Raw genomic sequence first — 27,253 nt, forward strand, 5'->3', positions numbered from 1 at the left:
CTGCAAAAATAAACTTTGGTTATTTCTCTGAGAGTGGTATCATTTGTCCATAAGAAGAATGAAATACTGACATAGTTACAGTGTGTATGAACTCTGAAAACATTATGCTAACTAAAAGGAGACACTCATTAGCCTACATATTTATTTATGTATTTATGTAAATAAACTGTATTTATACACAATTTCTAAAATAGACTAACATAAAAGTAGAAAGTTGTCTACTGGCTGCCAGAGGCCATTGGAAAGGAGATGAATGGGACGGGACTATGAGCTACATAATTGTGGAGGGAAATGAAAATTCCTAACATTAGACAGAGTAATGGCTGCCTAACTTTGTGAATATATTAAATGGGTAAACATAAAACAAACAAACTAGATCTCAGCAAAGCTGCTAAAAACAAATCCTATCAAATCATTATGCCACCTATAAATGAAAGAATTATTAGTATGTAAAATTAGAAAAAAATAAAGCATTTGAACAGGCAATGCAGTGGGGGCTGGGGTACACAAATAACAAAACAAATACTTGAAAGATGTTCAAACTCATAAGTAAGCGAAGAAATGCAAATTAAAATGAATAAACATTATTTAAAATCCACTTATTAAAAGGTAGAAAAGCACAAAAAAAATGAGTACACTATAAAGCTAGACAAGACTTTAGGCATGGGAAAAACCAGTGATACTCTACCAATGATGTCAACTAGCTATGGTGTAAATGACAGGTTTTACCCAAAACCTGTGCACTAAATCTGCCTTCTAAGGTAATGGTATTCAAAGCCTTCGGGAGGTGATCAGTTGCGAAGGCTCCTATGATGTGCACTGGTGCTCAAAGACCCTCTTTGCACATTCCAGCACGTTACCATGGAGCTAAGTGGTGTCTTCCATGAACCAGGAGGTAAGACTCTCGCCAAACTCAGAATCTGCTGGCGTCCTGGATTTCTCAGCCTTCAGAACTACGGTAAATTAGTTTCTGTTGTTTACAAACTACCCCATCTATGATATTTAATACCAGATCCAAGACAACTGAGAGCCATGGAAAATATGCAGAAAATGTTAATTAGATTCTCAAGGAGTTGTATTTTCAATCCTTAGCCTATTCCTAGAGGTTTCCTTACATTTGCTGTTTTCTCCCATATAAACTGTTAAAGGAAAATGATGTCAGAAGCCTAAAGCCTAAAGCCCTGTCCCTCCCTCCCTTCCAAAAGTGGGTAATGGCTTTGCTAGCACTCTCTGGGAGGAAGACGGTCATAGTTACTTGAAAGAAAGACCAAAAGGCCAGAAACAGGTTCAAATTCTAGCTTTGCCATTTCTTAGCCCTAATTATTGGGCAAATTAGTTAATGTCTTTGTGTTTTAGACATTTGTTAGGATTACCTCAGAGGGTTGTTCTTACATTTAAAAGTCAATAATTTCAGAATAGAGGCAACAGGAAGATTTTAAAAGTGCATCTGGAAGTCACTGTGCAGCACCACTGGATATTGGAGGCCGCAGAGTAGCAAGGGGCTAAAGGAAGATGAAAAGGCATTAACTACTAATGACAGCATCAGTGATCTCCGTTTTCTGCTCAGTTATTAAGTCAGAAGAAAACCTTGAACAGGGCACTGGAGAGATGGCTCAGAGATTAAGAGCGTTGATTGTTCTTCCAAAGGACCTGGGTTCAATTCCCAGCATTTACATGGGCAGCTCATAACTGTCTGTAACCCCACTGTACGGGATCTGACTCCCTTACATGTACATACCTGCAGGCTAAACTTTAATGTACATAAAATTTAATGAACACTTAAAAAAAAAAAAAAGAAAACCTTGAACAAAGCCAGTAAAACGAAGTATATAAACAACCTTACCCAGACAACATACAGAGTCATGACCTTTTCTAGGTTTTATAGAAGTTAACAAAGATCTATAATTTTACCTCCATTGAAAGTAACCTCGCCAAGGCAGTCTCTTGGTACTTTTGATGCGCAGCGTTTATGGCAGTTGAATTTGCAATCTAAAATAAAAATATTCAGCTTGTCAGTTAAACAGGTAAGATCAGATATAGTCACACTTCCTTTAAATCACGAGTCTTCCTCCCTCTAAGAACTCAAGTCTTGGAACATAATCTGGTCTCAACTTCTGAAGGCATTTAATAGTTTTTCTTTTTTTTAACCCAGTTAGGGATCAGTTTCTTTGTGTAATGAAGCTAAGGCCAACGGTAGGATGTAAACACGCTAGCAGCTCCAGCCCTCCTTCTCCTCATGAGGAATCCATGGCATACACAGATTTTCTACTTACCAGCCATGAGGTCTTATACTTAATTTAAATGAGAATAAATGCCTTTATTTCCCATATAGTTACTTTGATGGTCCCTGTTTTAACAGTATAAAACACTAGAGAGCAAAGTAATTTAGCTCTCATGTGTGTGTGTGTGTATGTATACATATAATTTTCCCTTTCTTCTTTTAAGCTAACGGTAAGAACAACTTTTATAGTAAATGTTTCTGAAACTTAGATATTTTAAACTCATATCTATTATAAAAAACATACATGAATCGTAAGCATCCTACCTTTGCACTGCATGCCCTGGCGGAAAAGGCCTTTCAGCAGCCGCTTGCAGTACTGACATATGGTCGGCCGGCCGTAGGAGTGGACGGCAAATGTGTGTGGAACTTTGACTCTGCACATCACCATCTTTTCCATCCAGATTGGACGACCACTCCAGGACGGGATTCTCTTGCTCGGTTCTTGGTGAGCATGTGACTAAAACAGATGTAAATCTGTCAGTTTAAGTTAAGATTAAAAACCAAGTGTTGGCAGCAAAGCTTAAGCACAATTTATTTATTGGGAATACTAAAGTCAACATTTAAAAAAAATTGGCCCTCAGCAGTTTCCTCTGGACTTAATTTACCAGCATTTGCATGAGGAAAGTACATACTCTTGAAGAATCTGAGCAATTCCTAACACAAGAACAAAGTGTAGAAAAATTATTTTATTTGGATCATTTTTAAGAGCAGAGAAACTACCAGCAGATTTCAGTTTTTGGCACCTTTGAAAAGAAATATAGAGTTAAGACAGTGGCAGCGCTGGCTCCAGACCACCTAGGGAACTATCCATTTGACTTAATGGGGGGCAGTTCAATGATAGTTCCGTCATCTGGATTATTTCTCTACACTGTCAGACATACTTGAAGAAGAGAGAGATCCTTGGTGTTAAGAAGGGATTAAATGGTGAGCAAGGGGAGAACACAGGGTCCAATCATGAGTCCAAAACACCAACGATGTCTTGCCCTCCCACTCCCAGGGAAGGTCCAATGGACTTGAACAATTTCCCATTGCCGTGAGTTGGCCTACAGTTTGCTCTCCTAGGGACTTTGACTTTGCGGTTGAGGTAGGCATTACTGCCAGTGGCACATTCCATACCTTCCTACAATGGAGCTCATTCTAGCACCAATAAATCAGGTTACTCAGCCAACCAAATAGCTTTCTATTGTTTCTGTCCCCCAACCCTTCTGTGCATGTAAGCGCACATGCAAACACACACACACACACACACACACACACACACACACACACACACCAAGCACGCACACACATGCACAATTAGCATTTCACAATAAAACCCAACACCTGACAAGGAATTTCTAACAGATTTTACTACCCATCCAGAGCTGACTAAGTAGTTAATCCCAGGAAAAGCAAAGAACTGAGGAATCACGGTCCCTGCCCATATTGTATTACTGAAAATAGCCCGAAACAAAATATAACTTCAAAATTTCCCAACAATTGTAGAATATGCTTGTAGGGATTTGAACTAAATTATGGCAGACAAACAGAAAAATAAACTGGACAGCATTAGTGATAGTAGTTAAGATTTTAAGCAGCTCCTTGATATTGCAAATATTTTCCAGTTTTGTTTTCTTCTTCTAAGTGAAGCTAAAAAATTAAAGAGCAATTAAAAATGTTTATGTAGCTTAGGAGATAAGTGGGTTTTTGTAGCTACAGCTCTCTAAACAAAGGGAATAATCAAACTAAATTATAGGCCAGCTAAGTGCAGCTCATTCCATTCACTGAATACACATCCACTTACATGCTAGCTGCTGTTATACATTTGGAATACAAAACGATCTAAACACGATCCCGTCTTTACCTCCCCAGATGACTGAAGACTAAAGACAGGCGTCTGAGCCTGTCCTGATGCTCCCTCAACCAGCAGCGTGTAAAGCACAGGTGTGTTAGTCAACTGTGCAGTTCCTGCTCCTGCATCTACTGTTTTCGGTTTGTCTCAATTCAAACAATTCAAACCATACAAGACACGGTAGGACTGATTTAACTGCTAGTTATCAGATACACAGGGCATTCCTGTAATGAGGAGGTTTCTCTAGCAGGTCTTTTCATATGCCAATGGCCAGTTAATGCCTTTGTTCAGGCCCTGCTGATATCAGGGCATTAGGGACATAGTACAGAGAACATGCACCAGGCAGTGCATCTGGAGCAGTCACCGGTCAGTATAAGGGTTACTTAAATTCTCTCCCCATCTAAGTAGGAAACTAGACTCAGAGATTAATGTCGGTGGTTAGGTCTTCCGCATCAAACCCCAGAAATAAACGTTTTTCTTCTCTCCTCAGTATGCGCTGACCCACAATATGATCCCATCAGTCACAGTGATTGCCTCTGTTGGTGAGGATGGCAGGGGAAAGTTTGTTTGACTTAACGAGCAATTGAAGGGAGGAGGATGTCAGTATATTTAGCAAGAGAGCTTGGATGTATGTAGGTTATACGCAAATATTGTGTCTATGACTATAAAGGAGTTGAACACTAATGGATTTCACAATTTGCTGAAGGTCCCAGAGCCCACCCTAGGAATACTATAGGATGACTGTACTTTTCCCTTTCCTCTGTCTTCTGTTCTCCCCTAGGCTCCTAACAAACTGGATAGCGGCCATCAGAGCATCATTTGTGTGCCTCTTAAAGCAATATACTTCTCTGTACCAGACAGGTTCCCTGTGTGGTTCAGTGTATAAGATATACTAATTTTCTAGTATCAGTTTTCCCCCAGGGCCTTATATATGTCTATACATAGCTTCTGATTCTTAGTCTCTATATTATAGTATTCATTTTCTACTTTATTTATTTATTAACCAGGTGTTTGTTGTTGTAGCAGGGTCTGACTGGACTAGAACTCATGATCCTTGCTTGAGTACTGGGATAACCTTTCTTTCTCTACCTCAAAAATTGCCTCCTGTGGCTAAGCAATATATAAAAATGAGAGTTTTTACAAGAGAGCTACATAGATCTTTGCTTTGCTATCTCAGTTTGTAAAGATTTTGTTAAACAGACAAGAGCCTCAAGTCTTGCACTGTGCTGGTACACAAAAGTCCTGACAGGACTAACGTATGGAGATGGAGGTTATAAAAACGACCAACGGCAAGATTATGATTTACAGATGTAAGCCATTTCAAGTACTGCCAAGCACACAAATCTTCATTAAACTACTCTATTTATCCTCGAAAGGAACAATACATCAGGGGAAAAAATAACTAATAAAATCTGAACTTAATTTGAGTATTTCCTATTAACGTGTCCCATGACTTTGGAAAGTCATTTAAGCAGCCCGTGGCTCCAGAGCCACGCAGATACTAGCTCTGGTGGTACAGCTCACAGTCTGAGGAGCAGCACACTTGTTTGTTCACTTGTATCTACCATGTACCAAGTACTGTGCTAAGAAAAGTGAGGCACATAAGGGCACGGAACTTCTCTGCGCTCACAAACCTCTTTACACTGTCTTCTGCGATGAGCGCAATAGCCTTGTATGTGCAGACAACAGCAATCTCAGAGTTACGCTTAAAGGTTTGCTCCCAGTATGTCTGCTTCCAAACCTATCTCCTTACTCAGTAAGGCTTTATAGCCTGGCTTTTATTTATCTTTTATTCAGTTTTAGAAACGTATGCATTTTCTATAATCTAGTACACAAACACAAACAGGGAGGTTTCAAAAGTGTGGTGGCATTCAGAGAGTAAGCTACGTTATAGGTCTAGGTAAATGCTAGTTTAGATCACTGCCATGTGGGTCAGTAAACTGACTGGAAATACTGAGTGGGAAAGACACGCTGTCAATGTGTGTGGCATCACTGATGGCGTGTGGGTCCAGATGCAGCAAAAAGCAATGCACATGTCACATACTGAGCCAATCAGCAGAGTTGATTTCTCCTGCCATCACTGTGTGTGTCAGACGCCGCATGCACCAGCCTCTGAAGGCAGACTTCTACCAGCAGCTCTCCAGTGGACTTCAAATCAGCGTCCCACATACTCTGAGGCTTCCACTTTCTAAGTAGTTATTAGTTTCTCCTGCTTCCCAGTCCATAAATCCTGTCACTTAAACATCCACACATCCACGCACGCACGCACGCACGCATGTGCACACACACACTCACTCTACTGTATAAGTCTGCTCCTTTGGAGAGCCCTAACATAGTCACCTAGTGGAGAGAAACATAATCAGAGTTGTATATTAGGAAACCTGACCTGATGGCTGCATGTAAGATTAAGTGAAGTATGTGACTAGGTGCCAGGGTAATGATAAGGAGGCTCACACGGTGGACTAAATGATATGTAATCCCGGGGGGCACAAAGTACAACCTATTGCTGTAGGTAGGCCTTGTCATCATTATTACATTCAAAGTGCCTTAAGAGGAGCCACATCACTATACTCAGCTATCACCTGCTTTAGGATGTCACATGTCTTATAAATTCCTAAGAATAACTACTAAAAGTCCTTCTATGACCTAAGAATACATACCTCTTCACCGAGAAGGGGCACACATTCAGGCTGCAGGGGTCTCGGAACTGACAGGCCAGGTCCCGGCAGAGATACATTTGACAGGCGTCTCTTTCTTACTCCACTACAGTTATTTGGAATCTTGAAGGCACATCGTTTATGATAATTTAATCCACAGCCTAAATATATTTTAAGAGTAAAATATAAAATTTTATAAGATTACTATTTGTAATCTGATACATAGAACCCAGCATTTCTTTTTTTATATTTTTTGGCAACAATACTAACCTTAATTAAGGACTCAGACGAGAGATGATGTGGAAGGTAACAAATTCAAGAATAGTACATATGGAGACAGGTTTATTTAGAAAAGTTAAATTAATTAGAACAGCGAATCTTGACTTATGTTAGCTAAGAAAAAGACTTGGAAATTTATTTGAAACATAAATTACTAGACTCATCCCCAAATCTATAGAATCAGAAACTCTGGAGGTAGAGTTCAGAAAAGCATGTTTTATGACACTTGGCAAAAGTTTATGAGTTTCTGGCTTCAAGCACTATCCAGCAGCAAACTGAGGCATGCGTGCAACAAACCTCCAATGATGAGAAAATTATATGGAACCCAAGCATCAGTGTTCATGAATATAAAATAATAGTAAATAATAATATATAATAATGGTATTCTATATTATAATATATATAATTATATAACACAAAGGGTATATGTGTCATCTGTGCACAGCTATGTGTGTATGAGCGTGGAGACCAGAGATCAATCTCAGCTATCATTCCTTAGAAGACATTCACTATGTTTTGGGGGCACAGTCTTTCATTGGGACTGGGAGCTGTAAGAAAACCCTAGAGATTCTCTTTTCTCCAAACTTCCCAAACACATATCACCACACCCAGTATTTGTTTTGTTTTGTTTTTTTTTGTTTCAGTCTGTGGACTGAACTCAGGTCCTCATGCTTGTGTGGCAAGTACATTACCAACTAAGACATCTCCCCTATTCTAAAAATATGCTTTATAGGAACACAGTCTGCTGTTTATTTACATAATATCTATAGTTAACTGCTAAGTTTCTAAAGAATTCTTTTAAAAAGTTTTCTGTATATGAATGTTTTGTCTTCATGTGTGTCTACTTGCCATGTACATGCCTGGTGCCCTTGGGCATCAGATCCTATGGAACTGGAATTACAAATGGTTGTGAAGCACCATGTAGGTGCTGGGAATTGAACCCAGGTCCTCTGAAAGAGCAGCAGGTACTCTCAGGTGATGAGCCATCTCTCTGGTTCCTATGGTTAGTTTTACATTACAGCAGCAGAGGTAAATTACAATGGAGACCACATAGCCTGCAAAACCTAAATACAGTCTGTGCCTGCCATTACCTTACAAAAAAGCTAACTGACCCTCCACAGGAGAAGACTGCTTCTTATTCAGACTTATGTACTTGCCGCCTACTCCTAGCAATTCTAACTCACAGCAATCTGACATTTTACCACTGCACACAAAAAAACTAAAAATGGAATAAAAACCTGTAATAGTAAGTGGCAAACAGTTATTAAATCATTGTTTACATTACCTTCTTTAATTATTTATGAAAATGGTAGAGTAGACTACATTTCACAGAGAAACCATCGCTTAGAGGTCTACTAAGTTGCCTATGCAAAGGAACCAGTAGGTGGAGGCAAAGGAAAAGCCAGTCCTCAACTTCGCAATCCTAAATCCTTACTACCTAGACACCAACTATGAGCTTAGTGTTCCATTGGTAATTAAAAAATGCAAATGTAAAATCCTCTTTCAAACTAATACACCGATCTAAAAGCACTTACCTTCACATTTTAATCCTTGACGTACCAATCCCCAGAGCATTTCACCACAATAATCACAAAAAGTAGGTGCTTTATAAGAATGTACATAGAGAGTATGAGGGCGAATCTGGAAGTCTTCTACTGTGGCCAAGGCTTTTTTGGAAAAAAAAATAAAAATAAAAACAAAAACAACGTATTAAACTATATTTTTTAATTGCAAAGACATTAGGAATGGTCGCCATATCCATTTATATCAAAACAGGGTACGTTCTCTAAAAGTTTTATGTGATTACAAAATAGATTATTTTTAGCATTTAATACTGTGATCTAAAATATTTTACATTTATTATTTGTGTGTATGTATCTTGGGGGAGGAGAATGTGCCGTGGCACATGTGAATGTCAGGGGACAACTTGTAGGCATGAGTTCTCTCCTCCTACCATGTGAGTTATCTGCTGAGCCATGGCCCAATACTGGATTTTAAGCAGTAGTTTTAGAAGTCTAAGAGCTTTATATGAGTTAAGCTCCAAATAAACCAGGTTGGAAGTCTTTGGCTAGGTATACCGAAAGCATTGTCTCATAGCTTAGGACAGACTGAGAAAGAAAACACTGAAATAAATGACAAAAATCAAAGTGCTATGGAACTTAACCTCATTGTCAAATGTTTCTGTAAGAAGAGACACTGAGTTCAAACAGACTGCCAGGACTCCTTTCTCCTCCATGAGCAATGGAGCAGTAGATACAGACACATTTCTTTCACTTCAACTTGAAAGTCACTAGTGACGTCCCTGTGGTTTGACGAAAGGTCCAAAGCCAAGAGGGAATGAATGTGATCACGACCTTAAAGGAGAACAGCACAGAAATCCCCGTGTGAGTGAGGAGGAAGACAGGGGGCTGTGGTGGAAGATCAGTGCTGGGGCGGACTGGGCAGATGGAAGAATCAGAAACACAGATGAGAAGTGTTAGGACCAATAAGGAAAAGGAACGGTAGAGAGATCTCAGGAAGAGCCTGAAAGATGAGGGTGGGAGGGTGCCTGGCCACTTGTTTCCTCTACCAATCTCCCTTCTTGCCAATCCAAAGTGTGCCCCTGCTGTGGCGTTCTTCCTTCTCTCGCACTATCCCTGGCTATCTGTCCACAGGCTGTTAGGTGAGACCGGAGATGATGAGAGCTAGGGAACAAGGGATGGCGAGAAGGGCAAGGCAGGAACGGAAGTGGAAAATGTCCACTGGGAAGAGGAAGGGAGGAAACAGTCTAAAGTCGTGCAAGGAACCAGCACCGTCACTTTCTCTTCCAGGTCTTAAATATTTCCCCTCTTATCCGCATTCTCTCTTTGGACCCTCATTTCTCTTTGTCTATGCTTTTAACAGAAATGGGGGTTAAAAAACAACTTTAATCTTGTTTTTTTTTCAACCTACAGAAAGAGAATTTCTTTTCAGTTTAACTATTAATTCCCTTAGCTTCAAAACACTTAAGTAATTCCACTTTTCCCCCCTATTTTCTCATAGTGATATAACCTTCCTCAAAGTGAAAGCCATGCAGAAACCATTACTACACATTAAAGAAGTAAGCGATTACACAGCACCACAGCTAAGAGCAGCAGAGCACAGAACTAGTGTGGTAAACACTCCTTGTGGGGAAAAGGAGCCATTTGCTCACCTGACAGGACAACTTCTACAAGATCTCCTTCATGTATTTCATCTGCCGAGGTAATCAGCTGCAAAATGTTTTCCGAGTTCATGTCGTGGCGAAAGAGAAGAATTTTATCATACATGCCAAAGAATCCACACTCTGGAAACTGTAGGGAAACAGCCCTTTATCAACATCCCATAGCTTTCTACTGTTGTTAAGTATGCTACAAAAGAATTTTAAAGTGTTCTAGCTTAATCTTGGCTACTAACAACTCTTCTAATATCCAAAAGGTGAACCTTGTACTCAAATATCCTGGTTAATTTTAAAGCTCAAAAACAAAAAAAGTAAATTTGCAAACAAGTAATCATTACCTTAAAATACAGGTCTCTTACAAAATTCAGACTTCTAAATTGCTGTAAGAGAACACAATCTTTCACTCACTCTATTCTTAGCCTGAAAGGCAAGAAGTTGTTTCTATCCGTTCAAGTGGTATCAGCTACTGCTAGTCTTTGGATGTGACATGTAAAATGCCCATGTGCTAAAGGCTTGTGCCTTGTCTCTATTGGGAGTGACTGAAACAATTAAAACCCAAAAACACCAGTTAAAGAAGGAAAGCAACATTCAAACAAATTTATGACCTAGAGAGGATACAAAACAATACTGCAACAGACACGTGACCTAATGGATAACGGTAGCATGAACTGAGGATAGGGAGTGGCCCAGTGTTTATTCAGAATGTGCACTACCCAGGCCAAGCCTCAGCACTGCACAGATATATGAATATACAAATAAATACCCAAACACAGGTAAAAGAAAGAGTGCAGAAAATATTATGAATAATTATTTAAAATAAACCTTTGTAAGTCTAGAGGCTGAAAGACGTTAGGGTCGCCATAAAAAGTCATTTTCTAGATAAACACCTATAAATATGACAAATTAGAAGTAAAGGTCTAAATACTGGCTTGCAGAAAGTCCTATCTATTATAATATTACATAAATGTGTTTAAGCTAGGAATTATCTTAAAGCAAATGTCAGAACCAAAATAACAGAAAACATAGACTGAAAAAAAAAATCAAGAAAAGATTAAACATTGTCACTGAAATTCAGAGAATCACTGTGGCCAATCTTTAAAAACATCCGAGGTTTAGAGGCCTGACTATATTAAAGATAAACATCTACAGAGGAACAGGAAATAAACCACAAACACATAGTTTTAAGACGTCTAAACAACATACAAGATAAACAGAAACAACCTGTAAGGAAATTAGTATACAGATATTTGCTATTCATGAGTTTTAAAAATTCAGAAATCAGGTCTTCACAAACGAGAATATGACTCAAGAAAATGCTTAAATTTTAACATTGTAAAGAAATTCATTTCCTCTCAATACCCCACAAGGCACAGGAAACAGAACAGAAGAGGGGCCAGAGGGACTTCAAGAGCCAGAGGCAAGGGTAGCTGGAGTGGATATGCAGGACAGCTGCAACCACGAGCTCTCAGCAACTGTGGCTGTCTACAGAAGACCTGCACAAGAACAAGCCAGTCTGTGTTCCTGCACACGGTGGGAAGGACAGAGTCTGTGACCCCTGACTGAGAAGCTCTGGGCAGGCAATGGAGAGTTTGTCTTTAAGGGTGTGGCTCCAAGTAAGACTGCCCGTGCTCCACATCCAGGACTATATGAGTAGCACAAATGGACAGGAGTTAGGGGGAGGGATGGAGGTGAATATAATCAAAATAAATTGCACGAATGTCTTAAAGAATTAATAAAACATTTAAAACATTATAAAAATCCTGTCCAGGCTTTCTTTTCTAATGGATGCCTGAATTTTAAATTTACTTTACAAATATTATTCATTAGATTTACTAGTCTTTTTTAAAGTTTTAGAAGTAGAGAAAAAGTCATTCCCATTTACCCACTTTCCCCATTATTAACACTTTATAGTAGTATGATACATTTATACCAATGTTATCATATTTTGTTTAGATTTCCTTAGCCTTTACCTAATGCCCTTTCTCCTTCCATAGTTTCATCCATGAATCTATGTGACCTTAGCTACCAGATGTAATTATGTCTTTTTCGGATGTAACAATTTCTCACATTTTGCAGTTTCTGGATATTTTGATTATGTTGCTTACTGGTAATGTGTTTTATAGTATGCCTCACTACTGAAACTATCTGATGTTTATCTCATTATTAGATTGAGGTTTGGGTTCTGAGGAGGAGACCGCACAGGTAAAGTGGCATCCTCATTACACTCTCTCAAGCCTGACTGTGCCCAGATTTTTATATCCTGGGGGTCAAACTTGAGTGCACAAAGCAAGCACTTTATTAAGCTATCATGCTAGGCCCCGATTTCAAATCTTATTAATTATATAATCTTAATGAGTTTCTCTACCTGTAAAATAGAGTATACTTTGCACTTACCACGAAAATTAAAAAAGTTAATGCAAAATTAACTTTGAACATTAGCCCTTACTGTTTCCAATGTTTTGTTATAATAAGCAATAGCTGGTGCGTAATCACATATTCCTTACCGTTACTACTTCCGAAGTATATGTAAAGAATTTCCCAGAATATTTCCTGGGTCAAAGTATACATAAAAACGAAACTTTCAGACACTGCCTAACTAGTCTTCATGAAGGCTGTATCAGCTTATACGTCTACAGGCAAAACATTAAGTTTGTGGGACAGGGGGAATGATTCATGTGAGCACTGGAATTCAGATCCCAGAACCTATGTAAATGTGAGGCAGGTGTGAGGGCCCTCCTGCTGCAGTCTTGGAGGGTGAGAGAGACGTGAAGTCCCCACAGCTAGTCAGCTAGCAAGACTCTTCACATTAGTGAGCTCTGGGTTTGACTGAGAGACCCTGCCTCGATGAAGAAAAGTAGAAGAGCAACTGAGGATGGCTTCCAACATCAACCTGAGGCCTTTATATGCACATATACACATGTGTACCACATTTGCATACACGTGGGTCCATACATGTAGAAGGCATGCAAATACACACATATGAACATGACACACTTGAAATGGAGTAAGTTTGTTTCTGCCATGTGCAATATTTTGTAAGTGTACGATCAAATTTGTTGCTCTTACATGAAAAGTGGTACTTCCGTGTATTTCAACTTGTACTCCCTACCCCCTTTCTTATGTGTTTGCAGTGTGCATTAGCATACATGTCATATGCACAAGCGCATCCTTCACTTTATTTAATGAGCTAGCTCTTTCCCTGAACCCAGAACTCACAGATCCCAGCAAGTCTGGCCAGCGTGCCCCAGGATTCCCCGACTCTGCCTTTCCACGTAGCCAACGTGTCCTGCTCTCATGTGGATTCTGGAGATCTGAACTCTGGTCCTCATGCTTACAGGGAGAGAGCTTTATCCATGGAGCCATCTCCTTTGCCCTGATTTGTATTTGCCCATTATACAAGGTTAATTATTTTTCATATGCTTAAAGTATATTATAAAAATTTGTTATTTACATCTTGCCTATTTTTAGTAATTCAATGATCTTCAAAACTCCAAGTTCAACTGTTCTTCAGACTGATTTTGGTACATAGGGGCTGTGTGTAAAGTCACGAACAAGCCAAGCATCGAGTTGCACACATGCAGTACCAGCTCTGTAGAGACAGAGGCAGAGGATTTGATGTTCAAGGCCACTCTTGGATAAACAGGGATTTGGAGGTTGCCCTGAACCACATGAGAAAAAAAAGGGGGGGACGTGAACAAAACATTAAAAGATATAAACAAAAGCACTTTATATTTTAAAGTTTATCAGAATAACCTGTCATTGACGTGCACAAAAGACTGAGGCTTTTCAAAGACAATTGCTGTTTTTCTAAGCTACGCTTCAATAGAATATGGAATAAAGGAAAAAATCACTTTTGCACCCAGTTGTGTAATTTTAAAAGGAAAAACTACTGTGGAAAAAGAATGCAAATCAACATATATTTGTGAATGTATACCTGTGACTCTGCTGCTCACATTTACAGGGGACGGAGAGAGGGAGGGCTGCGGCACTACTGGTATATGTTTATCTCTAACACACAAGACATAACTAATAAAATGGAGTAGATGCCGTCTAAACATTCCCATTCTCACGGACAACAAGGACACGGAACACGGCTAGAAGGGCAGCGTAGTTGAGAACACATTTAGTAGCTCTCGGTAATGAGCACTAGCTACATCGTATTTCTCTAGGGCTCTCAACCGAGACTAATTTGTCCCAGAAGGTACATACATGGTGGTGTCTTTATACATATCTACTTTTCAGAATTTGGGTCTGTGCACATTTACTAGGTAAGGTTCTGCAGAATACACAGGATGACCTCTATCATACGATCTGGCCCCAAATGCTGATTAAAAGCTCAACCTGAGAAGCCCTACTGGTCTAGAATGAAAGGAGTCAAAATTCTAGAGCCTGGGGAATGTGGAAAGGAGTGAGTACCCTTCTGAAAACAGACAAGCACATGGTTCTTTCCCTACCCTACCTCAGCCCTGATTAGAGGGAAAAATGAAGAACAGCTTAAGAACTAGTTTAAAAGCAAAACACCCTCACCTTAATTTCTCGATTTACTTTCTACATTTGTGTCAATGATTCCTCTGCATTGTGCAAAATGAAGTCTTTCCCCAGTTCTGAACAACTGTGGCTAAACTTTGCAGCTCTCTCCCATAAAAGTCTCATGTCACTAAACACCAGTCAGTAAAATGTTAGGTAAGGCAGGAAGCTTGCCAAACTTTTATTTTACTTGGCCAAACAACACTTCTGCGTGTTAACAAACAACTTTGGAATTCAATATTATCGGAGTGAATTATTTACCTACCACTAGGCTTTTTTTATTTTTCTAAGGTAGTATGGGTTCTAGTCTAGAAAATGAGAGCTGCTTGGAGTTGTAACACCATATGTTTCTGCTTTCATATGGTGAGTGAAGTACACACTAATTTCAGAGGCTTGAGGACCACACCCACACACAACCACATACCCCCCCCCCATACACGGAATACCAAATTGATCTTGATTTCAGGTATCCCTGCACAGTAAATCTTAAAAGTGCCCCTAAAAGTAAAGACATGCTAAGAATGTCCTCTCCTCAGGCTTCCTCCAGACTCCTCAAGAACCCAGAATTTCTGGCACTGATTAAAAACTCTGTTGACTGTTAGCAGTAATAAAGTCTTCAGAAATAAGACATATTAATTTAGTATCAATCTCTGGAAAGTGTTTAACTAAAGGGTTCAATGACAACTTCTACATAAAGCCAAAACTCGCTCGTCTGGACAAGTCAATCAGAAAATGAGTCAACAGGAACCTGAATTCATTCTTACCTTTCATCACTGATTTCCAATTCAGAATTCTCTGGATTATCACATGCCAGAAGTGTTGCTCAATTTAACACCTCACCTACACTTCTAACATAAACCACAGAAATATTTTTTTTCCTTTTTAAATTTACTCATGCCCTCCTCTTGTTTTGTGATTTGTTCTTAAGTGTCCTTGATTTAAACTTCTCGGACCTTCTCTCCTTTACCTATGATTGCAACCTGAATGTGCAGCAAGTTAAAAAATTTTTTTTTTTAAATCTCCAGTTTGAGCTTAAGTATTTAGTAATGGCTGCCTGACCCTGTTTAACCTAGATAAAAAATGTAGGGGAAGGATTAGAATGTCACCGGGCGGCTGTAATACAGCTGTAGTAGAAAGAGTGGGAGAGAGAACAGCACACAATGACAGCTCACTCCTAGAAAACAAAAGAGACAGCTGGGGCTTTCATTACTACGGCAGAACCTGAAAATTACACTCAATTCATGTCTGCACAGACAATGGATTCATTCATTCTAACACACCAATCCACCCCTAAAATACACTGATACTCGGTCTTCAGATCTGGTATTAACGTGGTCAAAACTAAAGCAAAGTGTTTTAAATCAGCTAAAAGCAGACAGTGTTAGTCAGTATTTCAATTTTACTAAAGACCATTATAACTCAAAATAAATTGCTTTCTGCCAACTTCCTTTCCCATTCCAATGACATCTAGTTTTTTCACTCAACAAATTAACAGAAACAATAGCTTTAGAGGGGTATCTTTTAAGCCCCTTATCAATATGAAAGCAAGAAAACAGGGAGCTAGCATTCACTGGCTAATTACACACCAGACACTGTGCATGTATTCTCCCCTTTAAACACTTGATTTTATAGATGGCCATATATCAAAACTAAAATCAAAACAATGCTTTGTTTACGTGCTGCTAAACATACTCTAATGACACTATACATACCTTTATACATACCTATATATACTATACATACGCTAGTGATATTCACTAAAGTTATAAGACACCTACAGAACCAAGGCTCTTTCTAAAATTGGAGGTTTTTTAAGCCACAGGAATGAATATTTTCCGAGCACTAGTACCCCAGGATTGCAGAGCTTTACATTTAATCAGCATAACTCTTTATGAAGGTAGATATTCTAATCCCAGGCTCTCGGGAGGAAACAGGATTAGAAACGAAGCGACTTGAAAACGATCTATCAATACAAAACAAAGTGATAAAATGAAAACCTACATTCCTGGTCTGTCTCTTTGATTCCAACGGTATGAGATAATATCGTTTCCTAGCTTACAAAGAAAAACCTTGCATTAAAAACATTGACAACATAATTTCAACGTCTGGTTTCCATAGATGAATAACTGCTGTAACCATGAACCAGGAGTTCGCCATATTCTGTCAGTACCTATGTTCTTGTAATCCAACACTTATAAATGGCCTCCCAACTGTGACCTGATGGGCACATTTCACCTGGCTCAACTCCAGTTCAATCTGTTGCTAAACGGCTTTCTAAGGCCTGACTGCCAGCTCCACTGCTTCTCTGTGGCCTACTGGCAAAAACGCCTTCCTTCAAGTCTAGGAGGCAGAAACTATATTTGTGTCCATATTGCTTTATAAACTATGAATAAAGAGGGATCCAGGCGCAAGTGGGTAGTTCAGTGGTAATGTACATGTTTAGCATGCAAAAGGCTCTGGGATCAATTCCCAGCACCCCATATAGAGGTTAAGATCTTATATTCATTGTCTAATTGTATACTCCAAAAACTGTATTACTTTTGAAACAAAGAAAATTAAGCCTAACAGGAAATCTTATTTGAAAGACCTAAAACTACAACTCCATTTATAAAATTTTAATCAAGATATTCATATTCTTTGATTTATTAAGATCCCAGAATATCATTAGCAGAAGGTTCAGGTTTTCTCAAACACAAAAGTTCTACTTCTCTATCAATTTAACTTAAGGACTTTTAACCTCAGTTTTACTAACACTTCGGGTCAGAAGATTGCTGTGCGTATTTTGGCAGCATCTCTGCTCCCTACCCAACAGATGATGCCAGCAGCACAGTTATGCCAGGCAAGAACATATACAGACATTACAATGTCCACTGAGGCCCAGAGCTCCCTGGAGGTACGGACACAAGCTGAACTTGGTCTTACACATTAGACATTAAGGTAACGAGGCTCCGTGTCCCCCAAATAGCACAACAGCCTAACCTAGTGGAATAAGGAACATGTTCACTATTTGTATTACCTTGATTTTAGTATAAAAAAAGCAAGTAAAATGTGCCCTGCATTGAATGTTTCCTGAGAGTAAGGCATCTTTGAGGAAAGACATGAAGAAGCTAGCACTGACCTCAATGTATTATGTTGGAAGACTTTCAAAGTCTTTTTTTTTTCCAAAAAAAAAAAAAGGAAGCTAAGTTTTGGCTTATGCTAACAACAACAACAAAAGAAACTCCACCTCACTCCACCCTCAGGATGAGTCATGGAACTGGAAGAAATTCAAAGAGTGACCACTTTTAGTCATATCTAAGTTTTAAACAAAGCTCAAATAAAAGTGATCTGTTAGTTAAGTAGCTATTTTCTTGGAGAAAACCCCCTTTGTGTATGCTGATGCAGCCTTTGCCAGTGTTTATGCCTTCTCCAAGCTTTGAATCACTGCCATTTCTGTGAGATCTGACCAGATTCTTCAGGACACCAGAGATAGCAATTCTCTCTTTACTCCAGTTGAACACATGCTGTCTAGTCTGTATTCATTTAAAAACTATTTTAAACATTTTCCTATGTGCTTGTTTACCAATTTATTGAATCATTTTGTGAAATAGATGTTGTATCATCTGACCCAATGTCTACTATGGACAGTGTTTTTCTTAGCGATACGGGAGCATTTTCTGGGTGTGTGTGTGTGTGTGCTGATCTTACCACCCTTATTTTTGTCTTATTATTTTTATAGCTGACATTACGGTTTACTTACCTAAAAGTGAGTTACCCTACTGCTGACAAATCAGTCAGTTCCAGTTTACATTGATCTGCCTTTGACCCTAGTTTGAGTATTTAACTTACTCCCTGTGGAACTTATCAGGTGGGAAAAGCATAAAGCCCCCTCAACACCTAAAATTGGTTTTCAAAAATTCAGTTTATGGAAAAATGACCTCCTTTAGCATATGCCTAAAATAAATTACAGGCTTTTTAAACTTCTGGTTAAGTAGTACCTAACTACAATTATTGCAACTCTCTTTCTAGGTTTTTTTTTTTTGGTGGTCTTTTGAGACAGGGTTTCTCTGTGCAGGCTGGCTGTCCTGGAACTCACTCTGTAGACCTGGCTGGTCTCAAACTCACAGAGATATTCATGCCTCTGCCTCTCCAGTGCTGAGATTAAAGGTGTGTGCCACCACTGCCTGTTTTTTTTTTTCTCTCAGATTTTAAAAATTAATGCTCTTGACAACTTTAGAATAACATGAGATAAATTTTTGGCTAACACTGTCAGGTCAAAAAAAATCCCAATAAGATCTTTAATTTAACATAGAAATTTGAGAAGTAAAAATTTATACACTATCAGTCCTTCTTTGTCAGAACAAAACATTCATGTCACCCTTAAAAGACTTAAAAATTTTTCTTTTAGAGTTTAAGATTTTATTATACTCCCTGAGATAATTATCACTAAGTCCTGTTAATCATTCTTTTCTTCTAATATTTTTAGATTTATTCTTATTTTGTGTCCACATGTGTATGTGCGCACGCATGTGTGAGCATGTGTCTGTGTGTGCACGCATGTCTGTGTATGCCATGTGTATGTCAGCAAGCACTCTGAACTGATGTGTCACTTCCCTACCTCCATTTTCTTTATTACTATCTTTTATTATTTTATCTCATGTGTGTGGATGTTTTGCCTACACGTATGTCTGTGTACCATACTTATGTGTGTTTGGTGTCACTGGAGATCAGAAGAGAGTATCAGATCCCCGATACAGGATTTATACATGGCTGTGAGCTGCCACATGGGTGCTGGGTCCTCTGGAAGAGCAGACACTGTTCTTAGTAGCTATCCATCTCTCCAGCCCCATCCAAACCCTTTTTCCTTAATGAATTAAGGAAATTCATTATTTATTATTTATTATGTACTTTCAGTTAGCATTCCTGTCCCTCTTCTGATAGCAGATGGCCTTATATATCTCGTGTAAGTTTCTCTATCCGTTTGGTACTACAGGTTCTGCCCGGTGCTTCAATCATTGAGAATGTAAATTCAATGCTGAAATACTTCGATTTCATTCAGTCCTAAGTACATAGAAATTTTTTAAAAAGCATTTACTTCACTACTGTTCAGTCACAGAATTAACTGGTTAGTCAATTCCGCTGAACTCAAAATTGTATGATTCTAAAGTCACATAGTCAGCATTAAAAGAGACATTCTGGGACTATTTCTAATAAATCACAAGCTTACACGTGTGGCTCAGGAAGAGCTCAAATACACTCAGCGGCGCCATCAGTAAACTCTGTCACTTTCTGCACCAGTAAAGGCAGCACTGGAAGTCCTCACAGAAAGCTGGCCGATGGACACATCAAGGAAGAAATCAGTTGTCTTCCTTTTTAGCCCCTTCCTTCCGTTTCTTCTTACTTTTTCAGAGTGCCTCATTATGTATGCACAGGTTAGCCTCAAATTCAAGATCTCCCTGCCTCAGCTCTCAGAGTACAGAGAATATAGGACTGTGAGCATACTCAACTCAAACAATGATCTTCTACACTATATAACAAGATTCTGACATGTATATTAAATAAAGCACAAAACAAAATCAATGCAAATCTAACTGGTAGTAGCTTTTAAGTTATTTATAGATTGGCATTGACCAATTTTGCATATTGAACAGAAAGGATCTCAAAGCAGTTATATCTGTTTTAGAGTTTGGAGATCATCAAGATCAGATTAATATGTAATACTGATAAGGTAGCATTTACGGTGTGACTACTGTGTGTTAAGTAGTGGGCAAAGAATTTTATAAACACACGTAAGGTACATTTATACACATATGTGTACACAATACATACATGAGTAGTATTTTCAATCTTACTTTTCACATAAGAAACTAAGGTCACACAATTCGTAAGTGGTAGAAATGAACCTCAATTTGACCAAAAACTAACACTTTTAAGTAGGACCTCATGCTGTTTCTTAGGAGTTTCTTTCTTTATTCAACTAAGAAATATCTGGATGTTTCTTTATTGTGGCTACATGATGCCTGACCTCATGGAGCTTTAAGTAAGACTTATGGCACGTACATTTAAAATAAACGTAATGACGAACAGCACAATGAATATTAAAATACAGGTTACCTAGCCTGCCAGTACTCAAAGAAGAAAACACAGTAGGGGAAGGATAATCCAAGCAGTGGAACAATGAACACAAAGCCCTAACAAACGAGCCAACAATGTGTCTGAAGCTCAGGACAGCAATTATGATCACAGTCATGCCTTGGGAATCATCACCATGTTTTGTAAGTAATAATGCCTTGTAGCAGCAATCACGTATTTCTGTCACCGTTCACTGCTAGCAACTACAGATGTTTGTCTAGCTAACTGCTGGTGAGTAAGGGGTGGGGGAAAGGTCACCGTGAACTTCTTGAGTAACTCAGTCTAGCTTACATAAAATTTATAGTACGACTAGGAATTACAGTCACAGAAACTTATTTATTTGACCATGAAAAAGATCTCAATGGTAATGATATCTTACTTTATCCATGCGACAAGCTACCAGAGAACAACAGCAAGGCACTAGACCAGCATCTGACATCGATTTCTCCACATAAAGTACTACAGTTGATGATGGTGCAAACAAAAAAAATAAAGTTTAAGACAGGCTTTCATAATTCTCTAAAAAGACAGTCATTAGTTTGAGTCACTCTGCCCTTTGTGTATCTTCATTCAGGTCTTAGCATGTGCTACCTCCTACTATGCTAATCTGACATTTACTCAACTTTTATGTAACATGCTTAGGGGAGGGAAATCGACTTTCATTTGGGGAGTCTCCACAGGATTTAGCACCGTGACTAAAAGAGTAAGTGTACCGCACATATTCATCCAACTGAAGCAGTAGTGGTATAATGGAAATTTAGGTGAGTGCAAATAGCATCATCTACTTAGCTCTTCACAGACTGCCAAAGAAAGCCATCACTAATGTCTGTCTAGATTCAAAAATCTTATTAACCTGCATTTAGAAATAGATGTTCCTCAAGTTTTGAATTACAAGACTATAAAAATATTCTATTTCTGATGTATAGAAAACGAGGTAGCAATCCCACAGAACATATAATTCAACTAGTTAAAGGCATCTTCGTATTTTCATTTACCCATTTAAGTGTATTTATTGACTTGCACTAGACTAAAGGTTCTGAACGTTGGCTAGTTTAAACATGCATTAGTCAGTCATGCACTCCAGTGCTATTGGCTATGAGAAGGATGCTGTGGAATCAGCAATGCATGTTGAGCAAAGCAAGCTTAGACAGAAACATACACAAAACAATGCATTTCTTGGCTGACAAACATACTGTGAAGAAAAGCTCATAGAAACCTAGCCTGTATGTCTACTAGGCACACAGTTCAGGGCTTGTGGTGACTCTGTGCAGCCTGACCACTATGAATAATGAGAACTGAAAGTATGTAGAAACATATCTGACAATAATAGCAGATGAGAAAAACAGAAATACAGGGTTCTGAGGTACACACTGCATTATACACAAGATAGTCTACACCAATTTAAAAATGTCTATAGTCTATCGACTAAGATAAAAATTTTCAAACGTCTGTAAAATGTCAGATGATATTTTAGGCTGAGGGCCACATGGTATCTTGCATACTAACCTCTGCTGTACAGACTGTATGCAAATGAACAAACATGCTGGGCTTCAATACAACTATGAAAGCAGGTGGTGGGCCAGTGTGAAGGTTAGATTCTAACTGTGGACTTCATCAAATCTAGATTCACCTGGAAAGGAGTCTCAGCGAGGGACTGTCTAGATTAACTGACCTAAGGGCTTATCTGTGGGAGGTTATCTTGGTTCAAATAATGGAGGCGAGCCCAGACCGCAGTCTGTGGAACCATTCCCTGGGCAGGGCATCCTGGACTGCGGAGGAGTGTAGAAATGAGCTGGGCACTGCATGCAGCTCAAGTCACCCTTTCTGCCCCTGACTGTGGGTGTAATGGGATGAGCCGCTTCCAGTTCCTGCTGCCTTGGCTTCCCCCACTGATGGACTGCCACCTGGAATTGTGAGCCAATAAGCCCTGCCAACTCGAATCAGGGCATTTTATCACAACAGGAAATGAAATTAAGACAGCCGGATTTGGTCAAAGGATGTAGATGGCTGACCTGGGCTGGCATCAGGGCAAGTGCTAAAGAGTACTTCTAGAGAAAAAAGCAGAAACAAACAAACAAACAACAACCAAGGGAGGAGAGAAAATGGAAATCTAGGAAATAATTAAAAGTCAAAAAACAAAAAGGCCCCAAGAACAGAAGGGATGCATATAAAAAAAATAGCAATTTTTGTCATATCGATGCCTCTTGACTGATGCTGTATATCCTAGTAATGTCTAACAGGCTAAGAATGTTAAGTTGTGGATGCATGTAATTCACCTAGCCCACCGCAGTTTAGCAACTGAGCACACTCTAGAGAGTCAGTTGCTTACCAGCATGATCCTTATGCTGGCTAGCAGCTGCTGCCACCTAGCACCGTGAGGATCTCTATAGTACTGTACTGTATCTTTAGCCAGGAAAAGCTCAAAATTCAAAGTATAATTTCTACTGTATATGCACTGCTTTAGTTTTTTCATGAATATGAGAAGCCCTATATAAAACCTTCACAAGTAGGGAAAGTTTGTAAATTTAATGAATCTATATTGAAAATTGTATTAAACATGAGTGTTCTTTGTTTTGTTTTGAATTTTTTGAGACAAGGTTTCTCTGTATAGTCCAGGCTATCCTGGAACTTGTTCTGTAGACCAGGCTGGCCTTGAACTCACAGAGATTCACCAAGTGCTGGGATTAAAGGTGTGCACCACCAATGTCTGAATATGAGTGATCTTAACGCTTAAGGAGTAGTTGACAGAATGAAAACATGAAACATACAATCAACTATGAAGCCTACTAGAAAAATTATTAATGAAGACATGGAGAGGTATACATGTATGTATGTACAAATAGATACACACATATGATGTGAAAAGATATCATAGTGTAAACACTAATAAAAAGTTATAATACCCAAAATTCAGAACAAGAAATAATTATCATGAATAAAGAATAATATATTGAAAATTGGGTAAATATACCAAAGTCTTAACAAATTTAAAATGTTGGTTAGCACAGAGACAGCTGACCCAAGCTTGTGGGAGCTTACCGATTCTAGACCGACAGCTGGGGTACCTGCATGGGACCAACCTAAGACCTTTGCATGTGGGTGACAGTGTGTTGCATGGTCTGTTTGTAGGGTCCCTAGCAGTGGGACCAGGATCTGGCTGCATGAGCTGGCTTTTTGGAACCCACTCCCCATGGTGGGATGCCTTGCTCAGTCTTGATGCAGAGGGTAGAGGAGCTTGGTTCTGCCTCAACTTCATATTCCAGGCTTTGTTGACTCCCCTAGGGAGGCCTTATCCTTTCTTAAGAGTAGATGGGGGCAGAAAGGAGGTGGGGGGAGGGAACAAGAGAGGAGGAGGTAGGGGAAACTGTTGTTATGTAAAATAAATAAAAAATTTAAAATAAAAAAATAGTAAGATGTGGATTAGATCAGTGGTTCTCAACCTTCCTAATACTGTGATCCTTTAGTACAAATAGTTCCTCATGTGGTGACCTCCCCCACCATAAAATTATTTCATTGCTATTTACTGTGCTATTGTTATGAATTATAATGTAAATATTTGATTTGCAGGCTATCTGATAGGTGATCCCTGTGAAAGGATCATTTGACTCCCAAAGGGGTCATGAATCACAGGTTGAGAATTGCTGGGTTAGATTGAAAGCTCAGATATAGTGAGTACTTGCTGCTTCTCCAGAAAACCTGAGTTTGTTGCCAGCACCTATGTCAGGCAGCCCTCAACTACCGGTAACTCCAGCTCCAGTAGATTTACTGCCCTCATCTGATCTCTGACGGTACCCACACACTGTGGCATACACTCATACAGATATAGATGCACATAAATAAATCTTAAAAGAATAAAAATCGGAAATGTATGAACACAAGTAATTTTTACATACCATATAACTCGATCATGTTTTCCCCATCTTCCTACCCACCCAGAGGCTCTTATGTTTGCACACTCAGTTCCAATTGGATGTGCTGGGGAAGGATTTGGAAGTATGGCCTTGCTGAAAAAGGTGTGTCCTAGGGGTGAGCTTTGAGGCTTTAAAAGCTTCCTGCCACGCCCATTGCACTCCCTCCTCGTTCCTTCTTGTGGATCTGGATGCGAGCTCTCAGCTGCTGCTCCAGGGCCATGCTCCTTGCCACATGGTGATGGCCTCCTATCCCTCTGGAACTGCAAGACCCAAATAAACCCATCCTTGTGTAAGTTACATTGATCATGGCATTTCATCACAGCAATAGAAGAGTAACTAATATGGAATATTCACAGAGAAGTATATGGAGAATTATACACTATAAAACAAACATCAAGTTAAAGAAATTTAAAAAATGTGCTCACTCTCTCTTTCGTGTGTGTGTGTGTGTGTGTGTGTGTGTGTGTGTGTGTGTGCATACACGTGCTTGCCCAAGTAGATATGTGCAGAGGTCAGAGGTTGGCATCAAGACTTCTTTCTCAATCACTTCACCATATTCTAGGAAACACAGTCTTTATATGAACATGGAACACGCTATTTCAGCTAATTAGATACAGCTAATTCAGTAAATTCCTGGGATCTCTGTCTCCACCTACTATGCATTGATCTTGCAGGCCACAATACAGAAAATCAATTAAACAAAAGGTTAGTTCACTGAAAGCTAAGTTGGTATATTATGAGTCACACAAATCAAGGGAAAATAAAAAATAAAGATGAACCAGCAACGATCAACACCAGAAATACATGTTCACTTTATAACTAAATGTATCAGTTGTTTTCTATTGCTGTGATCAACAACAGATCCAAAAGCAACTTGGGAAGACAGGGTTTATTCTCTTTGGAGCTTACAGTCAGCCCATCACAAAGGGAGGTTAAACAAGCAACAAGGAGGAAGGAACCGAAGCTGAGACTATGGAGGAATGCTGCTTACTGGCTTGCTCCTCAAAACTTGCTTAGTTTTCTTATACAACCCAGAATCCTACCCAGGGGTAGCACTGCCCACAGTGGACTGGGCCCTCCCACATCAATCATTAATTAAGAAAATGTCCCACAGTCTTTGGGACAACTTGATGGAGGTGTTTTCTTAACTGAGGCACTTCTTTCCATGTAAGGCAAGTCTGTGACAAGTTGACAAAAATGAACCAGGCCACCAAACTTCACCAAAGGAATTAATTATCTGAATAGTTCATGTCTACTCAATATAAAAACTGATTTAAAACAGCACAGAGAAAATCTGTGGCCGAGAATGGGCTCACTGGTCGAGCCTATTAACACAAATAGTATTAAATTTATTTAGCAAATAGAAGAAGAGGAAACACTTTTCAGCTTGGGAAGCTAACACTAGTCTGAGGGACAGGACAGTACTTCAACAGTAAAGCATACATGTATTAGCATCCCAAAAACTAGAGAGATGGCTCAGCGGTTAAGAGCACTGGCAGCTCTTCCAGAGGTCCTGTGTTCAATTCCCAGCACCCATATGGTGGCTCACAACCATGCACAGTGGGATCTGATGCCCTCTTCTTTAATGTCTTCTTCTGGCCTGCAAGTGAACATGCAGACAGAGTACCAGATACGCAAAATAAATAGAGAGAGAAAAAGAGAGAAGGGGGGGGGGGAAGAGGAGGAGGAGAGAAAAAAGAAGAGATAAGGCAACCCAAACCCCTGGTTCAATTCCAGCACCCTTCTCAAAGCCACATTCTTCTGACACTCAAATTAAAGGTATGGAAAGAAGCAAAACTATAGGCTACTATCTATTACCAAGGCAGAAAAAGTTAAATATTAATAAATCAAATTAGATAAACTGAAAAAGATAATACACGTTGACTAGATGGGTTTGCTCCAGGAATGCAAGGCTATTTAACATTCAAGAATTCAACTAAGAAAATGTGTCACATAAAGAGATTAATAGAAAAACACATTTTAGGAGAAAAAGTCTCTACCAACTGGAACAGATGGAGACTTCTAACCAAAGCAGTCTAGGCCCTCCCATATCAATTATTAATCAAGAAAATGCCTTACAGATGTGCCCGTGAGCCAACCTGAAGAAGACAATTTCTCAACTGAGGTCCCCTTTTCCCAGGTAACTCTAGTTTGGTTAAGCTGACAAAACAAAACAAAACAAAAAAAACCTAATCAACACACAGTATGTACAAACATAAATGGCAAATATATCCACAAAAATATACAAATTAAAATCAGAAGGAGGTATGACTATATAGCAGCCGGATTGGATGAATTAGAAAGGTTGCTGATACCAAGTGTGAGCAAGGCTATGGGCTTGTTGGTAAGGAAAGTGCACAGCTCCCCTTGAAAACCAGCCCATAAGATACTGCAAATACAGGCCTATTAAATCACCGGGCCATTCTACTTCTAAGTACACACAAAATGCAACGTACATTTAGATGTTGTAATTGAGAT

The 27,253-nt window shown here is 39.2% G+C and overlaps 1 protein-coding gene across 2 annotated transcripts in view; it reads right to left on the reverse strand.

Annotated features, from left to right (window-relative positions):
- The window catches only part of Prkd3 (protein kinase D3), a 66,200-nt gene that overhangs the window by 24,635 nt on the left and 14,312 nt on the right, over positions 1–27,253 (reverse strand). For both annotated transcript variants that reach the window (XM_075954958.1, XM_075954956.1), the window contains exons 3-7: positions 10,221–10,359; positions 8,584–8,715; positions 6,773–6,930; positions 2,546–2,738; positions 1,912–1,989 (exon numbers count right to left, since the gene is read on the reverse strand). In XM_075954958.1, the coding sequence (XP_075811073.1) occupies positions 1,912–1,989; positions 2,546–2,738; positions 6,773–6,930; positions 8,584–8,715; positions 10,221–10,359 (700 nt within the window). The remainder of the gene's footprint in view (positions 1–1,911; positions 1,990–2,545; positions 2,739–6,772; positions 6,931–8,583; positions 8,716–10,220; positions 10,360–27,253) is intronic.

Source organism: Microtus pennsylvanicus, chromosome 21 (assembly GCF_037038515.1).
Source record: "Microtus pennsylvanicus isolate mMicPen1 chromosome 21, mMicPen1.hap1, whole genome shotgun sequence".
Taxonomy (NCBI): Eukaryota; Metazoa; Chordata; class Mammalia; order Rodentia; family Cricetidae; genus Microtus; species Microtus pennsylvanicus.